The sequence below is a fragment of the Boleophthalmus pectinirostris genome, unplaced genomic scaffold, assembly GCF_026225935.1.
Source record: "Boleophthalmus pectinirostris isolate CB_2022bp ecotype Guang Dong unplaced genomic scaffold, ASM2622593v1 HiC_scaffold_5, whole genome shotgun sequence".
Taxonomy (NCBI): Eukaryota; Metazoa; Chordata; class Actinopteri; order Gobiiformes; family Gobiidae; genus Boleophthalmus; species Boleophthalmus pectinirostris.
Genome location: NW_026571404.1, coordinates 38,186,456 through 38,209,576, shown reverse-complemented (window position 1 = coordinate 38,209,576; position 23,121 = coordinate 38,186,456). Strand labels below are relative to the sequence as shown.

The window sequence follows — 23,121 nt, the reverse complement described above, 5'->3', positions numbered from 1 at the left end:
AAAGTTGATCTTCTGCATTTGATTATCTAGCTGGAAGATTGGCCTGTTTTATGTTATGGGTCGATGAAAACTGAACATTTGCCAATCTTTCATTTACTTTTGACACAGAAACCCTTATAGAGTTTGACTATAATAGTGTCATGTGGTTACATGTTAAGTTAAAATGCAGTGTTGTTTCGTGTGAAGATGCGTTTGTTAAATCTTGTAATGGCCAGAGGAGCCCGTACAACCTGATAGATTGTGTATTTCTCCTGTAGTAGTAGAATCTCTCACCTCGATGAGTGAAATGACAGAGTTTTTGTGTCTCTTGTGTTCCAGAGGCTGCAGCAGTCGTCACATCTGGGCTCCTTCCTCCTGGAACTGAAAACTGTTCTGGTGAGAATCAACAGGTCACAATGACACTGGGACCAGGAACGAACCAGGTCTAAAGCAGAACCGAACCACGACCAAACAACGACCAAACCGGGACTGAACCAGGTCTAAATCAGGTCTAAATCAGGACCAAACCATGACCAAACCCGGGACCAGACTGGGACTGAACCAGGACTGAACCAGGACTGAACCAGGACTGAACCAGGACTGAACCTGAAGGACTGAACCCGAAACTGACTCAACCCGGACTCTAAGTCAGGTCTAAGTCAGGTCTAAGTCAGGTCTAAGTCAGGTCTAAGTCAGGTCTAAGTCACAACCAAACAACGACCAAACCAGGACTGAACCAGAACTCAACAAGGACTAAACCAGGACAGAACCAGGTCTTAATCAGGACCAAACCACGACCAAACCGGGACTAAATTGGGACTGAACCAGGACTGAACCATGACCAAAACACGACCAAACTGGGACTGAACCAGGACTGAATCAGGACTGAACCAGGACAGAACCAGGTCTAAATCAGGACCGAACCACGACCAAACCGGGACCAAGTTGGGACTGAACCACGACCTAATCACAACCAAACTGGGACTGAACCAGGACTAAATCAGGTCTAAATCAGATCCAAACCACAACCAAACCGTGACCAAACTGGAACCGAGCCAGGACTGAACCAGGACTGAACCAGGACTGAACCAGGACTGAACCAGGACAGAGCCAGGGCTAAATCAGGGCAGAACCAGGGCTAAATCAGGACCAAACTACGACCAAACCGGGACTGAACTGGGACTGAACCAGGACCAAACCAGGACCAAACCAGTTGTAAACCAGGGTCTAAACCAGATCTAAACCAGATCTAAATCAAGATTAAATCAGAACAAACAAGAGGCAAGTGGTGACAACTGTACAATACTTTCTCCCTCTGTATATGGCACAGACCTGCCTACAAAGACTAAACCGGGACTAAACCGGGACTAAACCGGGACTAAACCGGGACTAAACCAGGACTAAACCAGGACCTAACAAGAACCAAAGCAGATGTGTGAACGCAGCCTAACACCTGAGCTGTATCTAACACCAAATCTCACACTGTCACTGTAACAGGGCAAGGCAGAATACATCATTATCAGTGTCGCTAACAGCCTCTGTGCTTCCACTGTGTTATCACAAATACACATCACATGATCACACAGACTGAAGGGGGGGGGGTATTACTCAAGGAGCAGTGCATGCCATAATTAACCATTCATTAAGTGTTAAGTGCTGCGGTCGACTGTGGCCAGAGTAGACTCCCACGCGGCACCTCTGTCTGCACCACCTCACTGCACGCCGTACACTCTGAGCCCAAACCAGACCTTCCCAATCATACAGGAGACTATGGTGGTTTTCTATAGTCTTATTTTTGTCCCCATAGTCTGAACAAAAAAAATTGGTAAAACTAAGGATACTTTATAACTGCAGTATTGTCTTGAGCATATAAATGAATATATAATATGGATATTTTAGGACCCAATATGATACCGATATACAGGGTAGCCACAGGGTCTTAAAAGTCTTAAAAAGGTCATTTCATGTTCCTAAATTAAGGCATTAAAAAGTTAAATTATGTTGTCCAAGTCTTATTTTTTTCACAAAGGTCTTATTTCATTAGCTTATTTTTTTATAGACTCAACCAGGCTGCAGTGCAACGTTAAATGGAGGGAGGGGAAAAAAACAACAACATGAAATCACGTAACATGAATGAATGTCTAATTTGGAGTATGCACACAATCAGTACGGTGGAGGAAGACGTTGGATGGATCATGGGGAAGTGTAGGTTTAATCCACAGTGGCTCTTAGAATCTAGATATAGTACCGGTTGTTATTTGGTCATTATTAGAATTGTTTTTTTGCCTTCTAAATGGGTGCAATGTTGGTGTTAATTTTCATTTAAGTGGTCTTAAAAAGGTCTTAAAAAAGTCTTAAATTTTGGGTAGTCACACCTGGGGATACAACAGCCATTATATTTAGTAATGTGAAGATTCACTGTAAATCTTCAGCTAATTATAAATCTTAGGTCTGACTCTATTAGATTTTAAGTTGTATTTGTTTAGGTGACATTTACTGTTCTTTTGCCTATTTACAGTCATATTTACAGACCTTACGTAAGTCTAATGGGAGTTTTGCATCACATTCTTACTGGTAAAGGTAACATAATATAGAGACTAAGCTTTATAACAAGAGCATAACAGGTCCACATGGACTATCAGCCCATATGAGCAAGATTTAGGCCGATAGCTGCTATGTCTCCATGTGCCCATATCAGCCAATACTGTTGGGCAACGGATATATCAGTCAGGCCCTAATGTTTATACTGGTACTGTATTTTATTTGTACTTCATCTTTTTTTTTTTTTCAGCTCAACCACAAATTGTTCTCCATATATTGTGTGCAGTCTGAGCCCAGGGTTACGTTGAACCAATGTCAGTTTATATGCTGATGTATTTAATCTTATAGCGATCAGATGAATCTTCTTTTAAACTCCCTCCTCTTGTGTTACAGGAGGTGAATGTACAGAGTTGTCCCTACTCTCTCTATGCCCCTGACACTCTGTCCTCTGTCCTCTCTGCTCTCTCTCTTCTCTGTTTTAGGTTTAGTTTGGTTTTTATTTAGCCTCATGTTAAACTCCGTCCTCTTGCGTTACAGGAGGTGTGTGTACAGAGCCGTCCCTCGCCCCTCTCCATCCCTCGGCCTCAGTCGTACTCAGACCTCCTCTCTGAGCTGGAGACACTCGGATGGGACAAGTGAGTCTCGCACTACAAACAATACAACACACCAGCTCTAGATGTGTATGTGTGCTGTTATCACAAATCTGAGCCTACTATTGTAGATTTATGATTTGTGTCAGTGTAGTCCCTTTATTCATCCAGGATTGTCATCAGACCTTTAAAGAAGACTTTTGGTGCTTTAGTCTGCTCTGCGCTTGGCACACATGGAACATTATGTTATAATTTGGACATTTGCAATCACAATATTGACCTGAAATGCTAAATTTTGGTTTGAAAACTGCAGGGCCAAAAAGGAGCCGACATCACTGTAAACGTCAAATATTTTCTGAGCACTCAAGACTAATCAAAAGCTCATACCTCTCTATTTTGCATAATATGTCTCCTATGGAATAAGTATATAGCCTCACCTTTAGTCACTGCTTCATACAACACAACAACACTGGGATCTGAAGGTTCAATTTCATTTATATCAGTATTGGACAATGAATTTAAAATTGACCCCTTTCCAGCTTTCATGTAGGGCTGGGCGATACAGTGATAAAAATGGAATTATGATCTCATTCCTGTGACAATCTAGCCTGATTCATCAGCCGGTTTCACTTCACAGAAACCGTCTGACCTCGCAGTGTTACATTTCATTCACTCGACAGTAGGCAGGTACTTTTTTTCATTTAACCAGTCGCTGCTATTTGGTCGTGATGTATGTAATGTGCTGTTAACGAGGCTAACTGGTATATTAAACTTTTCCCAAATCCCCTAGGAAGAAGGACAATAACGTTTTTCCCCTTGATAAAATTCACCATTCTTTGTTCCGGCTTTAAATCCTCAATTTCGGGAATCATTGCCTACACAGAATATATGGTTCTTCACTGATTGGCTGGTGCCTGAACTTGCACTTTTGGGGTTTTTGCAAACTGTCTAGTGTATTCTGATTCCAGACCTAGTCGCTGGAGAGAAATGAAATTGAGTGGAGACACTAGGTGGCGCCAGCCTGGCTAGTGACAATCTGCTAGTTTGGTGAAATTGTCATACTGTGATTCACAAATAAAACAAAGACTTGATCCCGCCCACACCTCCTGTTGGTCAGCTTCAGCAAGGCTTTGAGTGAGTGACAGGTGGATTTAACCAACTGCAATAAAATGTGAAGAAACAGATGAGTACCTCTTAAATTGTGATCAAGTTGAAATTGTGAATTTTATTTTAAATTTTTTTGCAAATTTCCCACCCCTTTTTCTATTGCGTTTATTGTTTAAAAATTTAAAGGTCCTATATTACACACAAGGGATTAAAGGATTTTCCGCACTATTAGTCGCTCTGGATTATAAGACACACTGTCATTAAATGGTCTATTTTCAATAAACCGCACCGAACTTTAAATGAAACCCAACAGTGTGATGGGTGAGTGGTTTTGTTTGTTTGTGGCGTTCACGGTGACTCTGGGCTTTGTTCAGTTGTGGCGTGTAGGGAGGGTGCTGTCTGTCGCTGGATTGTTGGCGTGTTCGCAGTGACTCAGTTGTTCAGTCGTGTCTAGAAGTGGCACATTGCACTCGCTTTTTCAGTTTGTTCCTCCATTCCTTTCCTCGTCGGCGTGGAGTGATGAGTGTGTCTGTGGGTGTGTTTCGCTGTGCGGTCACTGTCTGCTCCGTGCGTGTTTGCGTGCGTTGCAGGTGGTGCCTCTTTGTAGTTTACTGAAGTCGTGCTGGGACACCCGAGTGGATTTCGTGTATAGGGCGCTCTGGATTGTGGGGCGCTCAGTCATTTTTTGATGGGGTTGGTTACGGAAGCTGAGAGGGGTCACAAATGACGGTCATTTCCTTTGTGGCTTTTTTTGGTGTGTTGTGGCTTTTTGTTGTGTTGTCGCATTTATATTTATTGCGGCGTTTGCGTTTGTTGTGACCCCTCTCGGCTTCCGTAGTTGGTGGCTTAAGAGCGCGTCTAATAGCCTGGAAAATACGGTAGTGTGAGTTTTAAGTGATGTAATAATGTTGTTACCTCCTCAAAAACACATGATTCACATATTCACACATGTTTGATTAAACCCTTTATTATTATCCTGTCTACATCTCCAAAACTCTAAATGCTCTGTTCCACCTTGTGATGTCATGAAACTGTAGTTTTCATGTTAACAGCTCCTTTTACCTTTAGTTCAGTACAGATTGGCAATTCCAGGCCTTAAATTATCCAAATGATTCTAGTGAAAGTGTGTGGAGTTTAAAAGCACAATGGAGCAGTTTACAAGGTAGAACAGAGTGTTAAATCTGCAGGGTCTGTGTGTTAAACATGTATGAATGAAACAAAACTCCAGGTATGTCTGTGATGAGGAAATTACATTATACCAGATCAGAAAATAGTGTCATATAGCCCCTTCTTTAATCATCTTTTGGGTACTCGCAGTTACTTTTTGACCCAATTTTACCCCATTAAATTTCCACACATTGAATAATAGTCTAAAATAGATACTGTTGCTTGCTTAAAATGTAAACCAGAGCAGGTATCACACATTTTTGGATCTTATCATCCTAACAGCACGACTCATTGATAACCCAGCGATAAGCGCACTCTCCCAAACCCTTCTAACCAGCTGTGCCCCGAAATGAGAGCCACGGCTTCACATGGGGGCGGACATTTTGGCTCAGACGCACTTGACCTCGTTCCACCAATAATTAACGCACACCTCTGACCAATTAGCTGACCGCAGAGAGGCTCGACCAATCAGAGTGCAGGGACAAGGCCAAAATCTCCGTAGGCTATTAGCGACGTCCCGGGTCAATTAAGACTCGAAATGGGAGAGAGGTACTTTGGAAATGCAGTGTGCTAAAATGGTAATTGTACACGAGCTGGTGAACAGTCTAAAGTGAACTTTTTTAGTCAGTGTGCACCAGATTTGGTTCTGTCTTTTAGTCCTTGTTTTAGAGCAGGTATGGTCTAGGTATGGGTGGACAAAATAGAAAAAACAAAAAAAAACACTATAATAATTTGCTAAAACAGGTTAAATTAATTATTGGATTATTATGTTTTTTTGTGTCATTGTAGTACTTTTATTCAGGATCGACATCAGACCTTATAAGAAAACAGACGGTGCTTTTGTCTGCTCTGCGCTTGACACACATGGAACATTATGTTATAATTTGGACATTTTAAATCACAATATTGAAGAAGAAAAGAATGAGAACTTCGCACATCAGTTACTAGAGATGGATGCGTCTGAGGAGAGGGAGCAGCCCAAGAACATAGAGAAAAATCCCGTACACGTCTTACTTAAAAATTGTGAGATTTATTAGGACAAACAAATAATAAATCTCACAATTTGCAAGTAAGACAGTGTGCGGGATTTTTTTCTATAAATCACAATATTGACCTGAAACACAAAATTTTGGTTTGAAAACTGCAGGGCCCAAAGGGAGCCGACATTGCTGTAAACGTCGGCTTGCATCTCCACAAACCTGACTCTTATTTGGACATGAGGAGGGCTTCTTCCTTCTTGTTTCCATAGAAATGCTGTTTCTGTGGCTTCAGTATTCCAAAGTATGGCATAAAACATATCTATAGCCAAGGAGAATGTCCCAAAGTATGTTTTTAACTTTTTAACAAATTTTGATGGAATTATGCAGGTGACCTGCCACCTCTAGAAAGTGACCCTTTGGTCGACTCTGATGGGCCTGTTTAAGATAATTTGGAATTACAAAATAAACGTATTTTATAATTTGACCTCATGCATGGACTAAAGCTGCATTGCTTTTATTTTAGAAGTGTTTTGTTAAAAGACATTTTTTGTTTGTGAACTTCACTTTTTCATTGCTTAGTCAGAAAATAAACTCTTCCCATTCTGAGCAGCTCATCAAAACAATGTGATTTATTGCTTTTTATAAAAAAAAAAAAAAAAATACAATTAATATTAAGCAGAACTGAGTTAAGCATTTTGGCCTTCACAATATTTTGTGTTTCTCATGTGGCCCCATGGAAAAAAGAATTGCTCACCCCTGTACTATACCTAAAAATGTTCACACCTTCCTACTCTACATGATCCTGGTGTTTCTATTTCACTATTTTGTCCATAAATGAAGATAAATGGACATTAGTAACAGACAAATCAGGTGCCTTCTTTCTCTAAGGTCGCTCCTGCTAGTGTTAGGTTTGATAGACAGTGTTGCTAAATGCCCGCTCTTGCCTGGGTCTTTGGCTGCTATGATACTCGTGGTCGTAATTCCAAATATGGAACTCAGACCCTAATTCTCCCATATAACTGGTAGCTTCAATGAGCTTCATTTGACTGGAGCAGAAGGCTGTGGGTGACGTCACCCTCTCTTAGTCCACTTCTTTATACAGTCTGTGTTACACTCTTATTTCTGGTTATGGTTATTTCCCTTTGACCTGGTTTAAACTTGTTTTTTTCCTGGTTTTATTCCAGTTAAGATCTGGCTATGAACTTGTGTATTCTATTTATAAGTTGGTAAAGGAATTAGTTAAAGGTCTATGTGTATTTCTTAAAAATCATGGATATAAATATTTGCAGTTGTACAGTTTTTCCTCTGCAGTTACCATTATCTTATTTGTGGTTGTGCCATAGTTTAGAACTGATTTTAACTCTCCTCAATAACATTATTGCCCATATCTTTTTTTGATCCCATTTAGCCCTGGTGAAGTGTTGATTTAAGCCTCATGTTGGCCTAGTTTAGACCTGGTTTTGTCCTGGTTTCTTCCTGGTTCAGATCTGTTTTTGTACTTGTATATTTTAATGATAAATGCATATAGTAATTATCATGACAGGCCTTTAGCCGTCAGTGTCTTTTTAAATCGAGCCCAGTTTAATGAATGTAAATATTTGTGGTCATATGGTTTTTCCGTCTGCAGTGCTGGTGGTCTGGTCTCCTTCAGTCTCCTCCTCTGGTTCTTATTCAACCCTAGAGTCTCCAATTAGCATCATTAGCATTTAGCTAATATCATAATTGTAGCGTGGGTCGTTAATATGCACAAGTGGAACATGAGTGTAATATTAAGGACTTAATTTGAGCTCTGGGGAAAGGACCACCGTTTTCTTCTTCAGACTGGAAATTACATGTAAGGAGTCATTTTATGAGCAGGTGCCTTCGCTAACGGTGGTGGTTAACTTCTGCTGTAGTTACTAAGCCTGAATCATTCTTAATAAATCATTTGCTCATTATGAACTAAGTCTTTGTTCATGCTTTATTAAGGCTGTTATAAAGTGCTACCAATGACGCTGCCAATCTGCACCATCTGCCCCTCCTATCACCAAGCACTCGCTCACCACATCGCTACTAGTCAAGGTGGATGAAGTGTCTTGCCCAAAGGTACAACATATTCGTTTAGATTTAGACAAACCTTATTGGTCCACAACGGAAATTATTTGGATACAAAAGCTCCATCCCAATATGTTGTACAGTTGTAGGGAGTATTATCTGTTACCTAAGGGTGAGTTGTTGTACAGTTGTAGGGAGTATTATCTGTTCCATACGGGTGAGTTGTTGTACAGTTGTAGGGAGTATTATCTACTACATAAGGGTGTGTTGTTGTACAGTTGTAGGGAGTATTATCTGTTCCATAAGGATGAATTTTTGTACAGTTGTAGGGAGCATTATCTGATCCCTAAGGGTGAGTTGTTGTACTGTTGTAGGGAGTATTATCTGTTACCAAAGGGTGAGTTGTTGTACAGTTGTAGGGAGTATTATCTGTTACATAAGGGTGAGTTGTTGTACAGTTGTAGGGAGTATTATCTGTTACATAAGGGTGAGTTGTTGTACTGTTGTAGGGAGTATTATCTGTTACCAAAGGGTGAGTTGTTGTGCGGTTGTAGGGAGTATTATCTGTTACAGTGAGCCAGTTTGAGTGGGATTTGAACTACTGACTTCTGACGCAACTGTCTTAAAATGTTTGAATGCAGAAGTGTCTGGATGGACTGGACCACAAACCTCCGTCCAAATGTGGGGCGATCCAGCCACTGCCGCTAATTTGTATCACGTGTCCGACAAATGCAGAAAACATCTCCTTTTGAAAACTCTTGTATCATTCAGAAAAAAACAGATCACTTGTTTTACCTGAGATAAGTAAAAGTTTGGTGCTTTGATTGTTGATTAAGCCGAAATCTGCTGTTTCTTAGTCCTCCGTCCACACTTGTACTTGTTGGGTCCTGGTTGAGCCCAGTTTAGTTCAGATGCAGACTTGGTTCTGTCCTGTTTTATTCTTGGTTTAGTTCCAGTGTTGATGTGGTCCTTGTGTAACAGAGCTGGCTGTGTTGTGAGGTTAAACTGTTGTTGTTGTTTGATTATCCTGATTGATGCTGTCCACTCTCTCCACCGGCTCCCACTGTCCCAAACTCTGCTGATGTGATCAGACACACTCACACACAGAGACCTGCTGAGCAAAAATTCAATCAAATTGTAACTGAATTATGGCCCCAGGAGCAGTTTGTCAACGTAATGAGGCAGTGTTTCCAACAAGCTGGCTTTAATTATTTCTACACTTTAGATTCTAGATCATAAATGCACGTATTGTCTATGATAAAAAAAAACCAAAAACAAAACACATTTACAGTCGCTCTACCTAAAGTCAGATTTATGCACAGTGGTTCATTTAAACGATCTGTATGTAGCCTGTGCTCTTGCTTTTGCAGTACCGTATTTTCCGTACTATGTCACACCAGCCAAAAAAAAAAAAACATACTGTATTTTCCGGGCTATTAGATGCACTCTTAAGCCTCTAACCGCATCAAAAAACAACTGTGCGCCCCGCAATCCAGCGCCCTATACACGAATCCACTCGGGTGTCCCAGAACGACTTCAGTAAACTACAAAGGCGCACCACCCGCAGAACACACAAACACACACGGAGCAGACAGCGACCACACAGCCAAACACACCCACAGACACACTCATCACTCCACGCCGACGAGGAACGGAAAGGAGGAACGAACCGAAAAAGCGAGTGCAATGTGCCACTTCTAGACACAACTGAACAACTGAGTCACTGCGAACACGCCGACAATCCGTTGGTCCCAGACAGCACCCTCCCTACACGCCACAACTGAACAAAGCCCAGAGTCACCGTGAACGAACAAACAAACAAAACACTCACCCATCACACTGTTGGGTTTCCTTTAAAGTCCAGTGCAGTTTATTTGTGAAAAAAGTTTGAAAATAGACCATTTAATGACAGTGCGTCTTATAATCCAGAGTGACTAATAACCCGGAAAATACGGTGTATAAGTCACACTTTTTGGCGGAAATTTATTTTATAAAATCAGAGACCAGGAACCGATATTTCATCTTGAAAGACAAGTTACAGTCATAACAACAGCTGTCGTCAGACTCGACAGGATGGTTTCATCTTTATAAGTTTGTTTAAATGTTAAATTTTCAGTGGTGCAGAAGTAATGGTGCGATCGACTGACATGATGCAGACAGGACAGAGGCTCTTTCTGCTGGAGACATGCACAGTAGAACAAAGTGACAGTGGTACAGGAGTAATCGGAGTAGCAAATACAAGCCTAGAGCGCCCTCGCAAGGCTGTTAGTGTGAAAATGTTAATATATAAGTCTCACAGGACCACCCAACCATGAAAAAATTGTGACTTATAGTCTGAAAAATACAGTATATGGACAGTCCTCATGTGAAGCTCAGAACCTCCAGAATTCCTTCCCTGAGCTGCAGAGGCTGCACTAGCACTGACAAATGACTGGTGCAGGTGCTGTGGTTTAGGGAGTGACCATTCAGATCAGAGAGAGACATTGTAGGTTTATACTAACTGGATTTCTGCTTTGAAACTTCTGATGTGTCATTTTTCTTGTGTGCTTTAGACTTTGAAGCTCAACCCAGACCATGTATAGGCATGTTTTAGTACATTTCTAATAGAATGCAGTATTATTGTTTGAATATTTTCACTGGGATAAAGTAGAAATAATGAGAATATACATGATTGTCAATATTGTCTATGCTGTGTGAAGAGAAAACCATATTTTAATTTGCTCTTTGTTGAATCTAAAAACATTTAGAGCAAAAAAACACAAATTGTCTTTATACCATTATACATTTCTATTTAACAATCCACTAACACCAGTCAGTGTCAACGCCGGTGCCTTTTCAATTAATTCTCCATCAAGCGGTGGGTTTGTGAAACGGTTTTACACCTCCTCTTTTCCACTCTCCCTCATTAGCATAATGACTAATAACTCTTTTTCTTGTGCGCGCTGCGGTCTGTTCACATAATGAGCTCTCAGGGCTGAGTGCCGCTGAGGCTTAAAGTGGAACTCTTGAGATGGACTCGTTTCAAGGGGCTCCTTAAAGACGAGGCGTGTGTCACTACAGCACTAATACAACACTGCTACTTAACAATTATGAGGTAAATGAAGGCAGGCTTTAGTCCTGGTTTCCTCCCTTTCCTTTAGTTCAGGTGACTGTGACTGACAGGTGGATTGGCCAGTCAGGGACACACATGGTCTGTTCATATCAAAACAAATATGGCTGCTGACAAGGAAAAAAAGAAAGGAAAATAAATATCACTGTGGACTGAAAAACAAACAATCAATGAGCGACGCACTGAACTTGTGAATTAGTTCAATGTGATAGGTGACCGAGGAGCTCCAAAACTGATTGGACAGTCGTGTTTGGTTCTGGCTCAAGTCAAAACAAAGGACATGGAGACCACTAGACTGCTGTCACTCTGTGTAAAAGTATATGAAGTATCAGTCTGGTCTTTACAGGCAAATAATCTTCCACAGTTTGACATAAAATAAATGATCTTCATGGAGAACATTCCAATATTCCATATCACAGTTTTACTTTCTATTTCCATGGAATCGTGCAGGTGACGTGCCACTAGGGCTGGCTGTCATTCAGAAATTGCTGATTCGATGCATACCTCGATATATAAGCCACGATATGATACATATCTCGATACAGTGAGCTTTTGATTCGATATGATTCAATATGGTTCAGTTAAAAAAAAAAAAAAAGGCTAAATCATGTCTGTGATACTAAAAGTCTTTGTTAAACCACTTCTTGTGCAAAATTCATATGAAACACAAACATTTTAATCCTGTGAAACACATTTGACAGTGAAAATGTCATATGTGTCGCATAAATGAGTTTCCTTCCACTAAACAAGCAACAAAACTGTAACTGTAACAAAATAATGTAGAAAAATATCCCAAAAAATTCTCTTGGCGATGTATCAATACAGCAGCCCATGATATCGATATTGTATCATCACATTAAACGATACCATATATTGATATTTTAATATTTGTGCACACCCCTACGTGCCACCTCCAGAAAGTTACGCACTGTACCTTAAACAAGTCCAAGTACACCTGAAAATAGTGTTGTCACGATACTCTAATTTTGATTAATTATAATTTGATGTTGATACCAAGGAATGGATCCGATACTCAGTGTTGATTACAATACCAAGATGACAATAAAAAACTCTCTTTAGACACAATGAAATCCAGGCACTTGACTTAACTAAGCCCTGATGAAAAGCAGTCAGAGTTAAAACATGTTGGCTTTGGCCGTTTAAATAAAGACCTTTTATCTCTACTTTTCCTCACGTGACTTTTACTTTTTTTTGGAGTGCCTGGATTTCGTTGCGTCTAAAGCTTTGATCCTTTTTTTTTCCAAGAGCGCCCTCTACCTGTTCTCACCGATAGGAACACACAAAAAACTCTCTTTATTGTAGAATGTAATTTTCAACATTAAATGGTAGTACTTTCTCGTGTGGTCGTGTGGTGTAATCCTTTGGTGTCCAGGTTGGTTCCATAGTGATCCATGTGCGTATACTAGTCTTTGTGCTCTTATACTTGTTCTGATGCAGCTCAACATCATTCTTAAGCTGTTAAGGTTCATTTTTGTGATTTTTTTTGTATTGATACTTGCTCAAATGGGTATCCAGTTTCAATACTAAAAGTAGCGTCTGATTTCTGATACTTTTGACAACCCTACCTGGCATATTTATGTATAGTACCATTTTAGTCGATATGGTTGACAAACGTAATGAATCTTTAGAACAATTGTTATTCCAAATACCTCCCACCTCCCTTTATTCTTTTCCGCTGTTCATTGTTAATATGTCTTTACATCTACTTTGAATTGTTTTCATATTTCTTCTGAATCAGCCCTTGTAATTGACTGTCTAATTTGACTGAGATGATGAAGACATGATTGTGAATGGTCTGGTGATGTCCTCATTTGCTGCGGCGCTCCCTGGACTCCGCCGGGGACGTAATTATCAGACGGACTGATCTAGATCTCAGACATGGCTGTTTTTAGAATAGATTATCTCATTTGTATTAATATGTGTTGAGTCGTGCCACTGTCCCGGGAGGAAAGATGCGACCGCAGACGTACGTGTAAGAAAAATGGACTTTACGTGAAATGAAGGCGCTTGTTTTCGTCGATGTAAACTGGACCAAAACCATGTTAACAAATGTCTCTTAATGGACTCCTTATTTTTAGTTGAGTAATAGGTAAATACGCAGTCATTTGTCTCAGGGACAGGTCTAGGCTGGGTCAATATAGGTTTTCCCCAGAGGTTTAAAAAGAGGACGGTCGCTTGGGCAAAACACTTTTTTATGGTCCTATATTCTGCAAAATATATTGTTTATTGCTGTTAAAAAAGATATAATGTAAATTTCCCATTAAAACATTTAAAAAAAAGAAATTATTGTGATTTTGTTTGCTAGATAATACTGATTTGTGACACCTATGCATCATTATGTCATACTTTGATTATTTTAAATTGGAATATTGCTCTAAAAAAACAAGTCATCTTAATTAAGGGTTACAAAATTATGGACCATCATCACAACAAAGCCCCACTCTACTGGACCGTGCAGTCGGGCCATCCTGGACAGCTGCACATCACGTTAGCGGCAGATTTTGTAATTTTTTTTTGTGTCAAAATGGCTAAGCGACACCATGCCTCCATAATACAAGCATGAATTCTATACAGTACATATTTTTTCAGCTTGCTTTAGATAATTGTTTCCCAAAGACTGGGTCGTGACCCTCAGGTGGGTCGCAAGAGATTTTTCTTGGGTCGCTTTGTCACGATCTGCATGAGTCAGTGTATATATTATCGGCATTCTCGATTAGCATTTCGTCAGGATATCCTGTCCTCAGTAGGGCCAGTATTTTTCAATGCTTATTCCTTTCACTAATACACATTTGGGCCTGGTCAAGCAGAAGTAAACAGCACTCATGTACTCTGGTTTATGAAACTGTTTACCTTTTTTCTGTACCATTTTTGATTCTAAAGTTCCATACGTTTTAAAAGGACCAAAAATTATTTCCCAAATTTTAAAGACCTGCAAATCATGTCAATAAATGGATGTATTTCATCACATCTTGTGTTATTCCATCTTTGAACTGTTGATGAAGATACATGATTTTTTTTTTTTTTTATTATTATTTAAAATGATAAAAATTTGCTTAGAAGGACTGACATATTTTATAGAAATAGTTTCCTTTCATTTTGAAGTAATATTAAAGTATTCAGAAGAAAAAAGCGACAAATTCTGTAAAATCCTGCACCTTCTACTTGTTTGCACAATTTTCCCTCCGTTACTTTTCCCTCCGTTACCATGACCTTTCTTAATAAAAAATCTTATGACTCAAAAAGTAAGAGGTTTTTCAACCTAATCTTGTACCATATGGTAGAAAACTATATGAAGCAAATATTCAAACCAGTTTGTTAAGGATATGGAAGTGAGAACCAAGAGTTATCACTGTTTTGGATTTATTGACCAAAAAGTGCTGCATATTTCATTCCCTCCGTTACCGACATGAGTTTTAAAATTGTTTGTAACAACTTGAAAGAATATCACAGGTTTAACTTGACCCTGTTGGAGTGTAACTCTTTCCTACATTCTGATACTTTACTTATTTCAATAGTCCCTCTAGTTTCTGAATAAGAGATATTTGAATGTCAAAAATCTGCCCCTGTTTCCCTCTGTTACCACTTGACCGGACCCATGTGTGTGAAATGGGGAAGACAAAACTCAGAAACAGACTGAACACTGCTCCTGATCTGCTGCTGCGTCTCCTTCTGCACCCGAACTGAACACGCTACAAAAACACAAACAGGCCCACCTGTCTCATTAGAAATGTTCAAATGTTTTGTATAATTTCTAATCTTTCTGTAATTACTTTACTGACTATTTTCTTCCAATATTGCTGGTACAATTGAATGTTGAAAATTAAAAGAAATGTTCTACATTTAACGTCCAAATCGGCGACTTCTGGATGCTTTTATTGCTGCTTCAATGACTCTTTTTCAGTGTTTCAAACTTGAGTAATACTAATTGTTCAGAGACACAATCACTCAGTCAACAATAAAATATCATAATTAATGTTCAATAATCCAAATCCACTTTTATTTTGTGATTTATCAATAATGTCTATTGACTTGGGTCGTAAACTTTTAAAATATAGGTCCCCAGAAAAAAGGTTAGGGAAACACTGCTTTAGATTAGGGATACACCAGTCCATCTTTTTCAGTTCCGATACCGATTTTGATACTGTTCCTTTAAGTATTTGCTGACACCTGATATTAGCCTGAAAACAGCATTTATTTCCTTAAAGCAAAATTAACTAAAGACAAAATTGATTCAAATGTGTTGTGGAGCTGTTTATTTATTCTCAAGTATCTACAGGACAGTTTTGTGTAAATAAAAGTTCAAACCTCCGGACACTTTCTGGCCAACTACAACCAGTCTTTTTGCATCATTTTATGTCCAAAACTGAATAACGACTGAACCGATATTTGTAAGCCGATATCCGATCTGGCAAAGTTTTCAGTGCATCCCTGTTTGAGATGGGGGCAAATGTTAGACTATGGGGGGCCTCCATCTTCTCCTACATTAATGGGAAACACTGGAAGCCCATTTGGATGTGTTTCGGTATCCTGCTTCCTCTCCATGTGGATCGTGCGTCTTAATGGCAGCTAGATAAAGCTTATTACAAATGTACTGAACAAAGACACTGACAAGAAAGTAAATCAAAGTAGAGTGCATTTATGTTGCATTAATGCGATGTTAATAATTTTAAATATGGGTTTTCATTCGTTATGAAGAGGAAACGCATTTATGAGAAAGTAAAATAATCTTTTTACTTTTATAAATGACACTACGTAAATCCCATTTTACTGTTGCTCCACTGCTCAGCTCCTGTCCTCCCTCCCTCTCTCTCTCTATCTTTCTCTCACTCTCTTGCGGATTCTCTGTATTTCGCTCTTTCCATAGCTCTCTTGTGGGCTCTCTGTCGTTCTCTTGCGCATTCTCCCTCCTCCCCCCGTATCATATCCCCGTATCTTCCCTCACATTTGGGAGGGGAGCAGTTGAAAATGGCCGCTCTCATCAGCCTGCACAGTGGGAGGTCTCGCGTCCCGCTGTTCCATCTCCATCCCATCTCCACGGCTTTGTTCATGTTTTGTGTTTAACTTTGAATATTCCATTGTCATTTTGGTCTCTATAAATGGATGTGACTTCTCGGAGTTTCCTATAGATCTCAGTCGAGCGTCAAAAGGCAAACATTATTGTCAAAACACAATTGTGGCAAAATGTCCATGCAGTGATTAGTAAAAAAAAAAGATTTAAGAACAGACCAGAACACAGTGGAAGAGCCTGGTAAGCCGCACGGTCACTACTGTTACATTATATACTTATTTATTCATCAAAATACTTTGGAATGAATGATGGGATATGGTATTTAGTACCCCATTTTCCCCATATAGTTGAAGAAAAAAAAAAAAAATCTGCTCAAAGTACAGATATCTTGCATAAGCAGCTCTTGAGGTCAAAATAAGTCCACTGTGTGCTGTGTTGTCAGATAATCAGGAAGTGTGTGGAAATCTCTTGGCTTTTATGCAATGCACGTTTCATATGTGATGACTAGAGGTGTGCAAAAATATCAAAAATATCGGTATATTGTATTGTTTCATGTGATGATACAGTAGGGATATCATGGGCTGCTGTATCGATATATCGCCAAGAGTATTTTTTGGCATATTTTGGTAAATTATTTTGTAACAGTGCTACAGTTTTGTTGCTTGTTTAGAGGAAGGAAACTTGTTTATGCGACACATTTGACATTTTCACGGTTTTGATGATTAAAATGTTTGTTTCATATTCATTTCGCACAATAAGCAGTTTAACAAAGATTTTTAGTATCACAGTCATGATTTAGCCTTTATTTTTTATTGAACTGTATTGAATTGGTTTGAAATATATATCGTATCGAATCGAAATTGTACTGTATCAAGATATGTATCATATCGTGGCCTGTGTATCGAGGTATGTATCATATCTGCAACTTCTTAATGATACTCAGCCCTAATGATGACAGGGACAAGAACTTGCACTGATCCAGCTTTTTCAGTTCCGATACCAATTTCGATACTTTAGTTTTAAGTATATGCCGATACCCAATATACCGATATGAATGGATACCGAATGAATAACAAAGTGAGATTTCCTCCTCTGGATCATCCCAAACAGATCAAGAAGTGTGTGGAAATCAAGACGTGTGTGGAAATCTCTTGGCTTTGCAATGCATGTTTCATATGTGATGACTAGGGGTGTGCAAAAATATCCAAAATATCATATCGTTAAATGTGATGATACAGTATCGATGTTGTGGGCTGCTGTATCAATATATTTCCAAGAGTATATATATATTTTTTGTATATTTTACTCAATTATTTTGTTTTGTTACAGAGCTACATTTTTGTTGCTTGTTTTCTGGACGGAAACTCGTTTATGCGACACATTTGACATTTTCACGGTTTTGATGATTAAAATGTTTGTGTTTCATATTCATTTCGCACAATAACTAGTTTAACAAAGATTTTTAGTATCACAGTTATGATTAAGACTTTATTTTTTATTGAACTGTATCATATCGATTCAAAATATATTGCATGGAATCGAAAGTGCACTATATATATTGAGGTATGTATCGTATCTGCAACTTCTTCATGATACCCAGCCCTAATGATAACAGGGACAAGAACTTGCAATGATCCAGCTTTTTCAGTTCCGATACCAATTTCGATACTTTAGTTTTAAGTATATGCCGATACCCAGCATAGTCTGAAAACAGGATTTATTTCCCCAAAACAAACAAAAAAAACCCAAAACAAAACAGTCTGATCCAAGTGTTTAATGTAGCTGTTATTTATCCTCATCTAACACCAAACAGCTTTGTATAAATTACAGTTTGAACATTATGAGACTTTCTGGGCAGATTACGACCAGTAAATCGTCTTATTATACTGATTTATATGTCCAACCAGAACATTGGCTGAACCAGTATTTGGAAACCGATATCTGATCCAGTAAATGTTTCAATATCAATGCCGATACCGATACCAGTCTCTGCTCAGTGCGTCCCTAGTATTTAGCAGTCTTAGTTTGTAAAGATATGAGTGGAATAGCAACCAGGTATCCTCAGAGAAGAAAGTAATTTATTATAATCAGATTTTAACAGTAATTTATTCATTTACCTGAGATGAATTGAAGTGGACTCTAAAATATGTGAGTCACATGACCCGATTGTGACCCAATATAGTCTGCTAAAGAGTGCAGGCCTATGTAGTGAATGAGGGGTTAGGGGCAAGGGTGGACACTGAGACACAGCCCTTATGTTCCTTAAGTCGCTGTCCAGTATTACAACTAAACTTACCTTGAAGCATGTCAAAGTAATACAAAAAAAAAAAAAAAAAAAGAAAATCTAGTAAGAAATTAAGATAGATAAAAACCCCTTATTTAATTTGGAAAACTGCCATTACCCACTATTAGAATTTCTCAAGATGTTTACTGTATTCTACAAAATAATTTCATCAATTTCCCCAAGAAATAGAGAGAAGAGGGAAGATATTACATTTATAGCTGGCTGAAATAGAGAAAAACCTAATGCTTAACAAAGTGAGTTTTCCTTCTGCTCTTTTGTTGTCTCCAAGAAGAGGTTCCTGTCATAAGACCTCTTTACCTCATCCTGTGCTTGGTGGACATGATTTGAACCACTGGATTCTTTCTGTCGTTACTAGTTTCTTCCTTCTTGTGGCCTTTTTTATGTTTGATCTTTTTGGTGGACAAACCTTTGTGTTTTCACTGAAATTCTCTGGTGCTGGTCAGTTTTTATCAGTGGTGATACTTGATTTCTCTGTCGATGTTATTGAAATTATAGGAGATTGCAGACTATCCACTAGAGCTGCTCGATTATGGAAAAAATCGTTATCATGATTATTTTGTTTATATTGAAATCACGATTATTCAAATGATTCTTTTTTAGGTACACAATGCACTTATTCAGTATTTCTCTTTCTCTCAGAAAACGCTTTGTTATTGATAATTTATGTAAAACTTTCAAACTGAAAATAAATATAGGCTACAAATATGAACCTTAGAGCAGTTTCTGCAATGTATAAAATATAAAATGAATAAAATAAACTCTGAACATGAAATAATTCATAGATAAACATAAATGTATCCAAAATAAGCTATATATCCAGCTGTTCTACAATCTCTATATTTAAAAACAATAAAATAAATATACTCTTTTAAATAAAAAATATCCCAAAAATAAACTTTGTTAAGCTAAATCATTTCAACTCAATTATATGAGTGTGGAGATCGTTTGACACACAAATTGAAATGATGATTAAAATTCGATTAATTGCACAGACTTACTCCCCACTTTCAAACATATCCATAGTCGTTTGTATACTTAAAGACACCAACTGGGAGCATTGTATTTCCTGTCTTGTCCACTGGCTGTCCTCAGGTTGGACAATTACTGGACTTTCTTCTCTTAAGTTTCTAAGTTTGTGGGACTATCAGATTTCTCTCCTCACTTTTGAACTATATTTATAGCCAGAAACATTGATGGAATTTCAATAAAACCATTTCATGCTCGACTTATCAATAGGAAGTCCTCAGGTTGGAAAATGACTGAGTTTTCTGCTCCTAAGTCCTTCTTCAGGTCTGGTGAAAGTTGCTGGACTGTTTCTTACTGTTGGAGGACAGAGCTGATTCTTCTTCTGAACTTTTTGATATTGCATTGGCTATTGTTGTAGGAGGACTCATTACTGGAATCTCTAAACATATACCGTATTTTTCGGACTATAAGTCGCTCCTGAGTATAAGTCCCACCAGCCAAAAAATGCGTAATGAAGAAGAAAAAACATATATAAGTCGCACCGGACTATAAGTCACACTTTCTGGGGGAAATTTATGTTATAAAATCAGGGACCAGGAACCGACCTTTCATCTTGAAAGGCAAGTTATAGTGTTAACAATAGAATAAAGAACAACAGGCTAAATAGGCATTAATATGTCAACGTAACATATTAACAGTTATTCAGATAATTATAGCATAAACAACTGCTGCTTGATTACCGTTGTCTGCTGGCTTTTTCTGCCGGAGACATGCGCCGAAAACTACACAAGCCTAGAGCACCCTCTCGTGGCTTTCAGTCTAAAAAGTTTAATATATAAGTCGCACCGGAGAGTAAGTCACAGTAAACACCCAAAACATGAAAACAAAGTGTAACTTATAGTCCAAAAAATACGGTAGTGCCTGTATTATTATTACATATTTTAATAAGGACAATAAATTAAAACATGAATCAATACAATAATAACACACACAAAAACAAGACACAAATACCTAAAACATAAAACAACAAAGGTTTATAAATACAGGAGGAGGAGGCCAACACCTCTGGCCACTTCGATAATATAGCGGGGGAGTACACAGGAATCACAAATAACGATTGCTTTTGTTTGTTTGGAATGCCCACGTTCAGGTTTGAACTCAGATCTGTCCCAAAGCTGACTCGTTTTTATGGAGTCAAACATGTTTAAATGGCTCATTGTGATGAAAGATTGCTTCACAGCTTTATCTGAACTGATCCTTTTGTTTGGGTTCAAATCCAACATTTTCTGGACCAAATCTAGAAAAGCCCTCCTATCCTACTCAAGTCCTGATTGAATTTCATAGTAACTTATATTAGAACAGCGTCTTTGAGTTGCTGCTTGTACAAGGCTCTTTCCATGTGGAGTATCTCTCCTCTTTGTCTCCTTATACTCTGGTGGAGTTTTAAGTCTTCACTCTCAAAAGCTCTTTATTTATCACGCCGTCTACATCTGTCATGATTTTAACAGCTACAGTTTGTCTCATTTCCTTTTTAAAGTATTTTGTACCTTGACCAAAAACACCCTGTTCCATAATTTGTAATTGTTGGTACATATCCATCCGGTCTGCTGTTTTGTCCATGTTTATGTTGTGGATATTTCGCGCCATTTGTGTGGATTATAAGGAATTGTAAACGTTATGGAAAGACAAAATAAGAAAGTAAAAAAGAAATCAGTCACCACATTACTACTAATAAACAACTGGAGTGGTCATAGCTAAAGGTGCACGAATCCAGCTTTTTCAGTCCTGATACTGATACCTGATATTAACCCAGGGCTCCCACGGTCATGGAAATCCTGGAAAACTCATGGATATTGAAAATGCCAGGCCTGGAAAAGTCATGGAATTTTAGTATTTCTTTCATGCAGCTACAGCGTTCTCTTAAGTTCCCATTAGGCTGTTAGGATTATTTCCGAACGTACACGGCTTTTGTTTAAAAAGAGACAACAGTAAAGTCATGGAAAATTCACTTTAGGTCATGAAAAAGTCATGGACAATTTTGAAATTTTGTCAGTGAAAAATAGGGGGAACCCTGTTAACTGAGAACAGTGAATGAGCAGAAAATGGTTTTTATTTCCTTAAAACACAATTAACTTATTACACCAGAGATCCAATTCTGTTATGTACCGTATTTTGTGCACTATAGGGCGCTCTGGATTATAAGGTGCACATCATTGAATGGTCTATTTTTGAACTTTTTTCACATATAAACCGCACTGGACTATAAGGCACATTAAACAAAACACAACAGTTAGATAAGTCACTCAAACTTCATTTAACAATTTCACAATAACTCTCAACTTTGTTCAATTGTAACGCGTAAAAAAATACAGTCTGAGATGCTAAATTGTTAGAATATTCACAGTAACTCATAATTGTTCAAACAGTTGGGCGATTGCGGCGTCCAGCACGCCCACATCCCTCTCGTCATTATCCAAGTCAGTGTGGTTCTTGTTACCTGGCAGTTCAGTGATGATTCTGGTCTTGGTGAAAACTCGGACCACAGTTGATACTGATCCTTAGCCCCGGCGTCCACGATCCATTGGCAGATCGTGGCGTAAGTTGCTCTGAGATGTCTCCCTGTCTTGGTGAATGTGTGTTCTCCTTCTCTCATCCACTGCTCCCACACAGCTCGCACTTAAACTCATGGCTATTATAAAGTTAAAAGTGGGCATTGTAATTGTGTCTCTTGACAGGTGCATTTTGATATTAAAAGGAATCACAGTATGTATTACTCCTGATGCTCCTGACTACGGGAGCCATAATACTGCAAGTGGTGCGGCTTTGTAGTTTACTAAAGTCGTACTAAGACACTAAATAATAATAAATTCATATATAAGGTGCTCTGGATTATAAGGCGCGCAGTCGTTTTTGGATGAAACTAAAGACTTTTAAGTGCGCCCTATAGTGCAGAAAATACGGTAATTTTTATTTATCCTTGAAATCACTACTGAACTGCTTCATATAAATACAGGTTTAAACATTCTGAGACATCTTGGGCCTTCATCAGTCAGTAAATAGTCTAATATTTATTCTAGTCAATAGTCTAATAATTCCATCCAATTAAAGGTCCAGCCAGTAATAGGTTAATACTAAGCACTTTCATATTATTTGGAAATTAAATTAAATAACCAGTCCCAGATACACTGAAAAAACCATCAAAACAGCAAAGCACTGGGTTAATACTGCAGTATATAATTAGTCTAATTTGTCAAATAAAGAGCTGTTTAGAAGCCAAAAATTATATTGTTTTTTTTTTTTTTTTTTTTTTTTAC

At 38.5% G+C, this 23,121-nt stretch overlaps 1 protein-coding gene across 1 annotated transcript in view; it reads left to right on the top strand.

Moving 5' to 3' along the window:
• The window catches only part of fancl (FA complementation group L), a 78,438-nt gene that overhangs the window by 8,055 nt on the left and 47,262 nt on the right, over window positions 1–23,121 (top strand). The window contains exons 4-5 of the mRNA XM_020918513.2: window positions 319–375; window positions 3,058–3,155. Of these exons, the coding sequence (XP_020774172.1) occupies window positions 319–375; window positions 3,058–3,155 (155 nt within the window). The remainder of the gene's footprint in view (window positions 1–318; window positions 376–3,057; window positions 3,156–23,121) is intronic.